General features: G+C 37.9%; 1 protein-coding gene across 4 annotated transcripts in view; it reads left to right on the top strand.

Annotated features, from left to right (window-relative positions):
- The window catches only part of LOC119692429 (neuroglian), a 35076-nt gene that overhangs the window by 6210 nt on the left and 15162 nt on the right, over positions 1 to 13704 (top strand). For all 4 annotated transcript variants that reach the window (XR_007268259.1, XM_048633059.1, XM_048633058.1 and 1 more), the window contains 3 exons: positions 4673 to 5290; positions 5789 to 5979; positions 13314 to 13589. Coding sequence is in view for 3 of the 4 variants with exons in the window: in XM_048633059.1 (XP_048489016.1) it covers positions 4673 to 5290; positions 5789 to 5979; positions 13314 to 13589 (1085 nt within the window). In the remaining variant the exon portion in view is untranslated. The remainder of the gene's footprint in view (positions 1 to 4672; positions 5291 to 5788; positions 5980 to 13313; positions 13590 to 13704) is intronic.

Below are 13704 nucleotides of genomic sequence, written 5' to 3'. Positions count from 1 at the left end.
TATAATTGTTTAATGTGCATAATTTTAGTTTGCTTATAGATGGTTTGTGATGGTGTTAAGAAGTCATATGAAAATAGTACCTTTATTAATTTATTCTGTGCTATTTGTATCTGCTTAATGTGCGTTTTGGCGGCAGAGCCCCAAACTTCTATGAGGTATTCAATTTGAGGTTTGACAAGACTATTGTAGATAGTGTATCGAACACTGCGAGGTAGACAGCCTGTTATGCCCCTAAGCATGCCGGTAAGTGCTCTGATTTTGGACCTGATTCGTTCTATATGAGCTTGCCATGTAAGTCTTGGATCTAACACTAGGCCTAGGTATTTTTCCTGGGTAGATTTGCTCAATATATCGCCATCGATGGTTAATGGTTCATGATTCGGTATAATTTTGTTTTTGGCTGTGAATACCATGTAACAAGTTTTTGATGTGTTTATGGTTAGAAGGTTGTATTTGAACCAAGTTGACAGTTTATCAAGATCTTCTTGAGCTTCTGAAATTATATCATTCATTTTATTACCAAGATAAAATAGACATGTGTCGTCCGCATATAAAGTAATCTTACCACGCAATCCTATATCACATATATTATTAACATAAATCAGAAAGAGTATTGGTCCTAATATTGATCCTTGCGGGACGCCACATGTTATTTTATGAGAGCTGCTTTGAGTGTCATTAATTTTAACGGTTTGATATCTGTTAGTTAGGTATGATTCAAAGATTTTGTGTGCTTGACCAGTTATACCTATTTCATTTAGTTTATTTAGTAAAAGCTTGTGACTCACTGTGTCAAATGCTTTTCTCAAATCAATGAATATACCAAGAACTATGTTTTTCCTATCGATGCTGGATCTAATATCTGTTACTAAATCTACGGTTGCTGATAACGTATTGGATTGTGGTCGAAAACCGTACTGACGATCATTAAGTATATTATTTTGTGTCATATGATGTTCTAAGCGAGTATGTATTACTTTCTCAAAAACTTTAGATGGCACCGGTAAAACTGAAACTGGTCTATAGTCTCCAGGTATTGATTTATTTCCGGATTTAAACACAGGAGAAACTTTAGCCACTTTCATGTCGTCTGGGAACTCTCCATCATTCATGCATTTTAAATGACTCCTTGACATGAAAATAACTTTTTTTTATAATCGTTATAACAAAACCGTTTTTTTTAATACAGCAATATTTGTAGGTGTACTTACAGTGAGCAAAAGAGCGCAGCAAGGTGTAAATTTTTTGGTTTTTAAGAAACAAAAATATTATTTCTATCATGTCCCAAATACACATAAGTACTTAAAAAAAAATTACACACTCTCGCCTTGTACTAATGTACTCCCTTGCGGGGGTACTTACATGTTATTATTTTTCTGGTGACCTCCCCATATCCCTTTAAATAAATGTATCTTTCTTTCTTTCTTTCTTTCCTTTGCCAGCTACGTAACCTTTTGTAACACCCTGTATATGCAGAGTTCTGCAAACTACTGTTCTGCTTTTGAAACACCAAAAAAAACAGGTCGTCTAACTAAAAGGTCACGTGACCAAAAAAAAATTATATGAAGAAGCGTTTTTTTCATGAATATAAAAAATTACGTAGGATAAAAGTTTTTCAGAGTGACGCCTGAGTAACGCCCTTTCGGCTAACTATACTTTTTTTATTACACGGGGGCAGAGTTTAATACAACACCCTGAACTATTAAACTCTGATAATATTTTCGCGATTTTTTTACATTCTGATTTCATTTCCTGGCTCTAACATCAATAACATGCTGCACACGTAGGTTTCGGCATAGTATTAAACCCTTTTTGCAACAACCTGTATAAATATCGGCACGGGTACGACTTTATATATAATTAATTATTAAATATTAAAAATACTTTCAAATAAAAATAAATATTTTCGTATCACAAAACAATATTACTTACTTAGTATATTTTTAACAAAGTGGCATGTCTTCACTTTTATGTTTTCGAGTACTATGTTAAAATTTCATGTCATTGTCCGTAGAACGCCCCGCATACCTCAACCCCCCCTCACTAGATTTGACAGATTCTGATTTTCTTCCAGCTTTAGTGACAGCCTTAAGTAAAAACTAAGCAAGGATATTTATTGAGTTGTGTTGGAATTGTGATTGGATTACCTATAATAGACCACTTAATGCCTTTGGCAGAGGTGTTTTCCTTCACTATCTTTACACGGGTGTTTTTATAACACAATGTGTTATAAACATGCATTTAAGTCTAAAACTTACCTGAGACATAATATAATATGTATAAATAGAGAATGATAGCATTACAATTATATTAGCAATACGTCATCGAAGTATAGGCTAGCGTGAAGAGTTGATGCGTGCGATTCGTAAATAATTCATGATTCAACCTTCGTCTTACTAACACGGTGATCTCGCGGCGTCCCCACTGGAAATGACATCACGACTGCTGTATCGCTTGTTAATAACGGCCTTACTACATGGGCTATAAACTGGGATCGGATTTGTGAAGTTATAATAACGGACGAAAACGGTTATTGTACGAAAAAATGTATGACGTCATGGTCGTGATGCCTGATAGATATAATTGGAAACATTCGCCAAATAAAAGAAATTAAATTTTTGTGTGTTTAAATTTTTAAACAAAAGAATCTCATAAGAAACCTTTATGGCTGCCAAACTATTGTATTTTTACAGTGAAAATATATTATGCTTTATACAGGGTGTTAACTAGAATGCGTTTGAGCGGGAAATGGGGATTAGTATTAGTCTAACCAAGCACGTTTCTAAGAAAAAAAACATCAGAATCTCGAATATTTATGTTTAAAGTCTAAAGTAAAGTGGAAAGTTTTACCTTAATCAAAAACATGGTCACCCTACACAAACACATAACCAAAGAGACATTCGATTGCAAAAGAACACACACTGTAAATTTGTTATCAACTTCACTTTTCATAATTTATTTGATGTAACTATGATTGTAATTAATTACACAGTAGGTAATAACAATTATTAAATAAAATTGAAATTATTCATGGTGATTAATGACATACTAATCAACTATTAAACAGCTGATTGTCATAAAGTTTGATAGATCGTACAGAATAATAATTTATGACTTTCTAGGAGCTCAGAACAATAATTAAACCTTTTTACTCAGAATAAGGTAAGCGTTTAGTATTCACCCTTGATACTCACCACATTTTATTTTTCTTTTATTACCTAAAGATGCGTACAGACCGGCACAACGAACGCCCACCGATGGACATTTATCATACATAATACAGGGGCAGATTGAGCAACGAAGGTCAACAAAACCCGTTCGTTGGCGTTCGTTTGGCCGGTCTGTATGCAGCTAAAGTTAAAAGACCACAATGCATAACAGGATGATAACAGGGTCTACTTCAATGACGAATTGGTTTACTTACACTCGCTCATCTCGATTTGTGTTGTGTACTTGCGATTGAGACGTCTTTGATGACGAATAGTACGGGAATCCTTATAATAAGTATGGCCTCACTTTAAATACCAGTAGAATAATAACAATCTCGCGTATCATAACCATCGAGTATTTATGATAGCCATTACCTTCTCTGTGGATCTAGTCTGTCAGTCAGTCATTGTTGTTTACTTGTTTACAATCATTTTTTACAATTAAGTATTACCTAAAAGGGAAAAGGTACCTACAATTCTATCTTTTGATGCCTTGTTCCTCATTTCGTTTTATGTTGTGCTGTGCTGTGAATACGTGTGACCTATGTTATGAAGCATAAAATGAAAATGTTCTGTATTCATAAAAGATAATTGTGTATCAATAAAGTGATACTTATGGAGTAAAATGAAATGTCTACAATGGATTTTGTACTTTGAGTACCCAAAATCTCGGTAGGTACCTTGACGATGTAGCTCCACGAGTGTGGTGCAGATGCACGCATACTTTTTTATTGACCTTGGCTTTGAATTGTTTGGCCTTGATCTTGGCTTTCAAGTTCATGGTCATTCTGTCAAACGTACCTAAACCTGAATAGGGTGACTATGAAATTTTAAAATGTACTAAATAAAACTGTTTTATGTTGGTCAGCTTAAAGCAAACAAAATACGTTTTTTAATGTCTTATCGTGTTCAGTATCATCAGCTGTATCTACCATTTCCCGCTCCAACGCAATTAAGTTAACACCCTGTATACATACATTACATATAATATGTAGTGTACAATTAAATAGTTGGAATTATGAAATACCTATGTCCTGGAAGCTTACTCATCCTGGTACTACAATATTATTAGTTTATTCGGTCACGAAGTCAAGATAAAAATGCATGAGTAAATAGTATTAATCATCGCATAATGTCATCCATCCTCCATAATATGCATACAGTTACTACGCAAAGATGAGATACTACAACAGTGTAGTGAGGCGATGTGTAATGCTAACTCCAGTAGGCGGTCTACCCACATTCATGACCGATTTCGCCGACCCAATGATGCATCCGATGCAATTACAAATACTGTAGCGTCAGAACTTTACAAATGCACCTTTCAATTTTATCTTTAGAGTATCGAATAGCTTATCTTTACCAATATCTCTGCCATAAATATCTCTATTAATTTTAGGAAATTTTGGACCATCCCTACTATACCTCTGAATATAGGTCTAATTTCCCTTCAACCCTAACAGATACCGATGGGAGAAGAACGGCAAAGCTTTCGAGTACACGAGCTACGACAAGCGAATCTCTCAGCAGCCGGGCCGCGGCACCCTGTACTTCACGGAGCCCCGCGATGAAGACATCGGACAGTACCAGTGCTTCGCCGAGAACGAGTGGGGCATCGCCGCCTCCAACTCCGTCTTCTTACGCAAAGCTGAGCTGAACTCTTTCAAGGAATCCGACGGCCAGCAGCAAACCCAAACAGCTCAAGAAGGCTACCCTTTTAAGCTAGCGTGCCAGCCGCCAGACGGCTGGCCCAAGCCTATGGTCTACTGGATGTTGCAAGGAGATCAGGGACAGCTGAAGACGATCAACAACTCGCGTATGACGCTGGACCCGGAAGGGAACTTGTGGTTTTCGAACGTCACTCGACACGACGCATCTGAAGACTACGCCTACACTTGTGCGGCTAAGTCGTCGTTCAGGAATGAGTACAAGTTGGGCAGCAAGGTGTTCCTGGTTGTGCAGCAGACGGGGATAGCGCCGGGGCTGAACAAACACGCGCCGGTACACCAGTATACCACGAGGAGGAACGAGGTCGGGCTGAGAGGGAAGAAGGTCGAACTCTACTGTATTTATGGCGGAACGTGAGTGTTGCTATTGTTTATTATTATGTATTACTTTATTTTAAGATAAGACTTCAGAAAAATCCTAGATTGAAAACTTTTCATAAAAATTTGGTCCCATTTATTTGAATGGTGGGTACAATATGTAAGAAATGTCAAGGTCACAGCGTGCGCTTTATAAACATTCATTGAAAACGGAAGTGGAAGCTATAATTCTACAGTCCAATCATAGATCATCCCACCAAATAGGGGCACGACCGCATCAATACACTCTGCATCGTTAATCACGATTACCCAATTGGATAACTTGATCCACCAGTGCATCTATCATTCTATGGTGGACTTGCACAAAACTTTTAAACGTGATAAAATATATTCATCTTATCTGACTCTACGCTAACAAGGCAAGCTAGCAATAGTTTTAATTGTGATAAAATTTTTGGTTCAAAGCTACCCTAAAACTCCATCCGTAATCTTAGGAAATCCAGCAGAACTTTCAACTTCAAACCAAATCCACAGGCCTCTCCCCCAAACGGTATGGAAGAAAGACGGTCGCTCGATCCTCTCCTCACAAGGAGTCACTCAAGACAACTACGGCAAGACGCTGGTGATCAAGAGTGCGGGGTACGAAGACCAGGGGACATACACCTGCGAAGTGAGCAACGGAGTGGGGACGGCTCAGACGTACTCGATCAATCTCAATATACAAGGTGAGTGAGGATTTCCCTGTCGGCGAAAGATGTTTGTGTCCGCTACAGGTGGTCTATTTTTCAGGGCTTCGGGAGAGACTATTTAAAACATCATAAATTCAGTTCTAATGATTATCAGTTTAAGTAGGTATGTGTTCTAAGCTATAAAAGTAGCCCTTTTCACCGTTTCAAAAACACTGCACGCCCAAAAGTACAGAAACAATTGCGTTTTAACTATTTTGTAAATGATATGAATCATCTTTATTTATATTTGTCCGATAACAACAATATTTTACATCGCAAAGCTTATTTTAATATAAATAAAAAGAACATGAATACTTACATAAAAGTCAGATAAGAATTTGATAATGTCTGTAGAGAGACTATAATAATGAATCATGAAATGATAGTAGAAGTGTCAATATAAACAAACAATACAACGGGTTTATAAGTGCTTTATGAACAGCCAATCAAGCCAAGATACGTTATTTATATTAAAAAGTGAGATGTTAACTTAAAAAGTCTTAAAAGTATTTTTTCACTCATATAAAAGTGAAAAAAAAAAGTTGTCACTACTTATAAAAAAATACTAAATAATTATTGAATTAAAAACAAATTGATATGGTTTCCAGCCATATATCTACTTGAATATGTATTAAATGAGTTGTAATTGTACCTATGCACATCTTTGTGCCATACAATGGAGTAGTTAACCATTTATGGATATCTGATTTAGGTAAGCACTTCCTCTAACCGTTCCGTTAGTTCGGCGCTTGCCAAAATATCGCAGTCACGGTCTGGGAACTTCATCATTAATAAATTGTGCCATTTGTCGTGTCGTTTTATAAAACTACAGTTAAACATGTATTCCTAATTACAGTCACTGTAGAAGGGATGTTTTTTTGCCTAGATTTTGAATTTAAGAAATATTGGTCCGCACTATACCTATGCTAGTAGAAGTTGCAGCCCCTGTCTATATCAAAGTGACCTAACTAAAATAAGACCAAAACATATCACAATTGTCTATAAACATTGTTATATTTATTTATACCTAATGCTACTTTATTCCAGCCCGGAATCCCGGCGGAATAGCGAGTGTTACATAATACAAACAATACCGACGAGCCATAGGCTGAATGGCGGGTCGTTAAAATGATTGCCCTATTTTTAGCTTCCAATTGTCCCTATCTAAGAACATTGTCAAGTGTGTCGTCATTAAATTATCATCATATTGAATGGTGTAGCGAATCGCACTGTACCGATCATTTCATTCATATTTCATCTTAAAATACAAAAGATCCTAAAATGTTCCCAATAAGGAATGGTTTCTCCTTTACTCCTACTATTTCTGATTGGCTTGAACGATTTTCATTTCAAGTAGAAACCATCCCATGAGCTATCTTCTATCAACTTGCTTTCAATGGTGCTGCTGTGATATGAATCAGAAAGAAAGCCAGATCATACACATAAATACCATGGTATTTAATTATGTTCGAAGGAGACAGCCCACTACCATATAACTCATTCAACTACGGCCGGCTATATCGTTCTAAGGGTCGTCGGTCCGGACGGTGTCCCGGGACTCCCACGCAATCCGTTTTCTACCCGTTTTCCTATGTGTGACAGACAAGGATTCTTTTCCGCACACATATTTATTATAACCGTCAAATTGATAAAACCCCTGGTTTTTACTAGGTTTTATAAATACACTAGCTGTTACCTACCTATGCATTGGACCTACTAACAAGGTTCAGAATAGTAAATCACAAAATGTTTGGTCTTCTGTTATATTTAGTTCATTTTACTGGCAAGCTGTATTTATTTTTGCGGAGAGGATTGTTCGAAATGGAACAAGTAAACACACTTCTCTTGTCAAAATTAATTACTTCACTACGTGCTACAAAATAAACAACTCTTGGCCTTTACTGTAGGTATGTTTGTTGCACTTCGCCTTTATCGTATATCGGTTTTCGTATTCTACTTTCGAACATTATACAGAAATAGTTTAAACTCCTGTAATATTTGTATTAATTTAAAAATGTCATGATTAGAACCTAGAAGTATCGTATAGACTCGATTATAATCTGCGAATGGATCAAGAGACGGGATCTCTGCACTAAATATAGCTCCCGAGCCGCTATATCATCAGGGGAAAACTAGTTTCCCGTAAGCAAAGTCGCTTATTAGTTATTATTACCTTTGATCGTGGAAGCAAGGAAGCTATGTGCTTGTTGGATAACAGCTTTCATATACACTAGCTTAGTTAGGTTTACGTGATATAGGTAACTATACTAAAACTAATGCCTGGTTGACTTGTTCTCTTGAATTAAGCAGTAAGTACTTAAAAGTAAACCATTTCATTAATATACAATACGAAACAATCTTCACCCGTGTACTAAATGGATTAAAAACTCATTATCAATGCACGATCAATAATAAAAAGGTGTCTTGACTTGATGATCACCAAGTTTCCAAGCTAAGTAACTATCAATTACATATAAAGTTTATTTTGCTATCGCCACTACGATGGATCGGGGCCGAGCTAGGAAAATTTGCATTACGAGAAAAGCCTTTCTAGGTTAATGTGGATAGTGGAGAGATCACTGCTACAAGTCAAACCTACGCATAGAATGTCCCTGCAAAATAATTTTTTTTATTTATTATTTATTTATTATTACAAAATACTTACACCACTATTACAGAACTATTCTAATGCAGTAGTGCAGTGAAACAAACAACTATAAACTATAAAAAACTTAACTAATTACATAATACAGCCAATGTTACTTTTGTGAACTCATTCAGGGAAACGGTGAATATATCGACAATATCCGCGGTGTCGTTTAGCACGCGTAGGGCGCGCGTGAGCGGCGCCTCCTGCAGCAGGTTGGTGCGCGCCGCCGGCACCGCCAGCAGCCGCGGCCGGCGTCGGCGCCGCGCGTGCCCGTCCACTGCGCACAGACCAACCTGGCTCAAAACTCCAGGGTTATGGACCCTACCACGCAACAATTTAAAAACATATATTGCTATTGCCAACTCCCTTCTAACCACCAACTTATTGTACCCCACCATACCCAAGACAAACAAGGTAGGGTACATAAGAGGATAAAAAGGATAAACTCCATAAAGTTTTAAATATACAAATCGTACAAATTTATTTTGTATACGCTCCAGCATGAAGCTATATTTGGCTTCATGAGGTGCCCAAACAATCGCGTTGCTCTCCAGGTGACTACGAACCAAAGCCTCGTATAAGGCCCGTATTGCGACTATGTTTGTAAACTCTCGAGCCTGTCTTAGAAAGAAGCCTAGGTTGCGATACGCTTTCTTACAAACCAGCTCTATATGTTTGCGAAAGTGTAGATCTGCTGTAATATTAAGTCCCAAGTCCTTTACTTCTGTAACTCGCTGCATTGGCGTCCCGTCCACAATATATTGGTGGTGTCTTGGGGCTCGCGCTCGACTAAGGCTAATAACGGCACACTTCGACACGTTGAAATAAAGCTGATTTTCACGACTCCACTTGACTACAGCTTCTATATCTGCCTGAAGGCGGTGATGGTCTGAGTCGCTCGCCACCTCCAGCGCTAGCTTGAGGTCATCAGCGAAGAGCAAGCAAACAGCACTGCTTACGACTTCAGGCAAGTCATTAATCATAATGATAAATTGCAGGGGACCCAGATTGCTGCCCTGACTCACTCCTGACCTTGTGAAATACGGCTCCGATATGCAACCCCCACAGTCCACGTACTGACGCCTATCTTTTAAATAGTCAGCAAAAAATTTAAGTGTATGTGGAGTGCAACCCACACGTGCCAATTTTTTAAGGAGTATATCATTATCCACCGTGTCAAAGGCTTTCCTGAAATCGAAATACGCTAGATCTACCTGCCTACCTGCATCCACCGAGGGTATGACACAGGATAGCAAATGCAGCAAGTTGCCGGCGGTGCCGCGGCCCGGGCGGAACCCGTGCTGCGCGTCCGACAGCTGCGAGCTCACCTGCGCATACAGCGTAATAAGTATACCATACCATACCATAGCTCCATTATTGTGAAAATCAGTAGGTATGAATGACTGACCGCAGAATGATTAATGAGGTGTTAATTAATTATTATGATATCTTTACGGGTTTGTTTTGACACGAAAGGCAAAGGTTGTGCGGGTTTACTGAGTGCATCTAGGTCTGAGTGCCAACTGGGTCATGATTACCACCGCGATAACAACTTCAGCAGGTCAAACTTTCCATTAACTACCCTACGTTTGTTTAATTAATTAAACGGGGATTGGATTCAAAACGAGATTGAGAATATAATGCTAGTACCTATAAGTAAGTAATGTACCAATTATAAGTACATACTCGTAGTTCGTAAAGTGATGATGCAAAAAGCGATAAACAATACCTACTTACTTACAAAAAATAAGAACTATTGATAACCCTACAATTAGCGATCAATAAACCGAAACTATATTCAATGTCGTTTGGTGTAGCAAAACCATCCCTCCCTATTGTTCAATGCAACATCTGAGTTTAAAACAAGCTTATTTCAGGCCAAAATGCTCGTACATTACCGAGTAAATTACAATGCAAAGTGCAAATGGAAACTGGCTAAAATTGAACTAACTCAAGTGGCTATGACTGCATAGCTGGCGACAGAAATGTAGGCCGCCGTTATATCAAACAGCCCATTCTGCTAACACCTAACGCAGCTTTCAAGTGTTGTTGTTGACATGAAGCTATGTACTCGTAAAGTTGCGTTAAATTCAATTTATCTGAATCACAAATAGTATACATTTTTGTCGGAGTGGTGTAAGCTTTCACTCGCAGATAAATTGGTGGCGCTATAAATGTCTTATTTCTGCTTCAGCTTATTTCCAGAATGCGCATTTTACATATTTAACTTTAGTTAGATGAATAGGATGAGATTTCTTTTTTTCATTTTGAAACTCGCAATCACGCATTACGTGCAACTTATTAGTAGAATGTGGACACAGTACGATGTGTGTGTTGACATGACTGAAATCACTCCCTAGCGACCTAATTCTGTACTTTTATTAGATGCTAGCTATTGCCCGCGTATTTGCCCGACTTTATAAGGCTTGGGACTAATGTTATGAACTGATGAAGTATAAAGGTATGCCTACGGAGCTTTTCAATTTCAGGAAATAAACTTAGTGCCTTCCACTTATATGTATAGCTTCTAAACTATCACCAATATCAATGGTGATTCTTAGTTGAGACGCGAAAGAACACACTTCTTATAATTGCGAATACCAAAGTGCAAAATAAATTATGACCTCTAAAAGGATGTACGAAACTATATCACTATTCTATGTATCTATGAACCTACATGACCCATTCTAACTTGACGAATGTCGGCTGACACCGCAATAAGGGAATTATAAATTCGCGTGAGCGTTCAGCTTAGCCTCATAAATACCATAATGTGGTGTCGTACGCTAAACGATGGGTTTCATTTATACCCTTACACGCAAGTGTGGTTTTACAGCTTTAAGAGAAAAAATGCTCATAAATACACTCTCACTGTAGAATTTATAAGCATTCTTAGGATATGCGTTTGTTCAGCAGACTGATGATGATTATAAATGCTCGGTAATCATCCTTCCATCATTGTCATTTGATAACATGTCATTCACTAACCAGTAATTTGTCAATAATATTCACAATGTGACTGTATTGAGATGGAATAAAAAGTCGTTGTCGATACAAAACAGCATGTACTAATATTTTTTACTCAGCTTTTTATCTGCAATTTAATTCAAGGTTACCTTCAATGTTCATATGGAATAACTTACCATATACCTATGATGTATAAGTGAGTTACAACCTTGCAACTTCTATGACAATAATTGATATTGAATTGTCTTTGACTGCTGGATCGACCAAATCAAAGTGGTCAACAACCCAATTATTATTAGGTCTGAGTTCGGTCACAGCACATGTTAAGAAAGAAGATAATGTTCATCATTTTACTTATGAGATTTGCCCTTTTGTACATATTATATGAATGTTGTTATAAACATATTATTGAGATGAATTAAATTAAGACATTATCCAGCATTATAAAGGGTGTTTAAAAGTCGTATTGTAATCCGAAAGCTGTGCAGTACTGAGCACGTACAATCTTTTCTAACACCCTTTACAACATACATTATAGAAACTGAAAAATGTATCCAGCAATAATCGCAAATGTATAAAGCATCGTCACTCACTATTAAACTGTGTTTCAAGACCAAGACACTCGTCCGGCGGTCGTCCGTCAGGGATAAACACATTACGCTACGCTAAGGGCCCCTCAATTGATTCTAAATAATAACCTGACCCTACATTTCAAGCTCGTAATAGGATTACCGCTTCCGTGCGGTCTGTATAATGAAATTTGGGGAAATATGTCCCATGTCAATTAGGGGAGAAAGAGATTTGATAGTTGCGGGTGCGGTTGGTGCCCCCTCATGATTTTAGTTTGACCGAAAGGGCCCGGGAAGAGTCATGAACCTATCAGGGGTGCGGAATAGCACCCCTGATAGGTTCATGACTCTTCCCGGGGTGACTTGGATACATATATAAAATTTGAAAATTCGTCTAGTACTCACGTATTATCAGATAAGTAGGTACTAGTGTCATAAAATACACTACTTAATAACTTACTGTGTAATTATTCCATTTTTAACGAAACCTATCTACTCAAACTACGTGTCACCGCGATCTACCGGTGTTATTAGATTAAATAGTATATTAAAATTAATAGAGCAACGGCGTTCATATTTATTTTAATACTAGCTGTCCCCGCGCGCTTCGCTTCGCCTTAAAAAGTTTTCCCGTGGGAATTCCGGGATAAAAAGTAGCCTATGTTCTTTCCCAGGGTCTAGACCGTATGTATACCAAATTTCATTCAAATCCGTTCAGTAGTTTTGTCGTGAAAGAGTAACAGACAGACAGACAGACAGACACAGTTACTTTCGCATTTATAATATTAGTTAGGATTAATACCGATAAGTCGTTAGCGTAGCTCATGAATATTCATGATCAATAAACAGGCCAGCTTTAGTATCCGTAACTTAAAATATTAATCTTTGTATTAATAAGGGTTTCCGAAAGCGTGATGTTTATCACCCTGGATTTTACCCTGTTGCTGAGATATAAATGAATCGAATTAATTTGTTGCCAGTCCTGGATTTAAGTACGACTTAGATATTCGTAAAAAATTCATGCCCCTGACTAAAAGCCCAATACACAAGAATACTGCACAACATTTCCTTGTGTTTGCTACCATCACAATCCTCCCGATTATAAAACACTACAAACCAACTAACCACCTTTTCCCCCTCAACAGCGGCGCCAATCTTCACGGAGGAACCCCAGTTCCTGAACCTGGCTGAGGGCGAGACGGCGGAGTTCCGCTGCCAGGCCGACGGAACCCCGGAGCCCCAGATCAAGTGGATCTACAACGGGCGGCCCATTGAGCGCGCGCCGCCCAACGCACGCCGACAAGTCAACCCTGATTCGATTATTATTACGGACCTGGTGAAGAATGATACGGGGAACTATGGATGCAACGCTACGAATTCGCTGGGATACGTGTACAAGGATGTTTATATTAATGTGCAGTGTGAGTATCTTTTGGTTTTTTCTTTTTTTGTTTATTGTTATACTTACCTACAGAATTTGTTCAATTGTACATAATTTTTTTGGAAGGTATATTTTTATTTTCCCGAGGAATTCAA

The sequence above is a fragment of the Plutella xylostella genome, chromosome 5 (genome assembly GCF_932276165.1).
Source record: "Plutella xylostella chromosome 5, ilPluXylo3.1, whole genome shotgun sequence".
NCBI lineage: Eukaryota > Metazoa > Arthropoda > Insecta > Lepidoptera > Plutellidae > Plutella > Plutella xylostella.
This window is presented reverse-complemented; position numbering and strand designations above follow the sequence as displayed.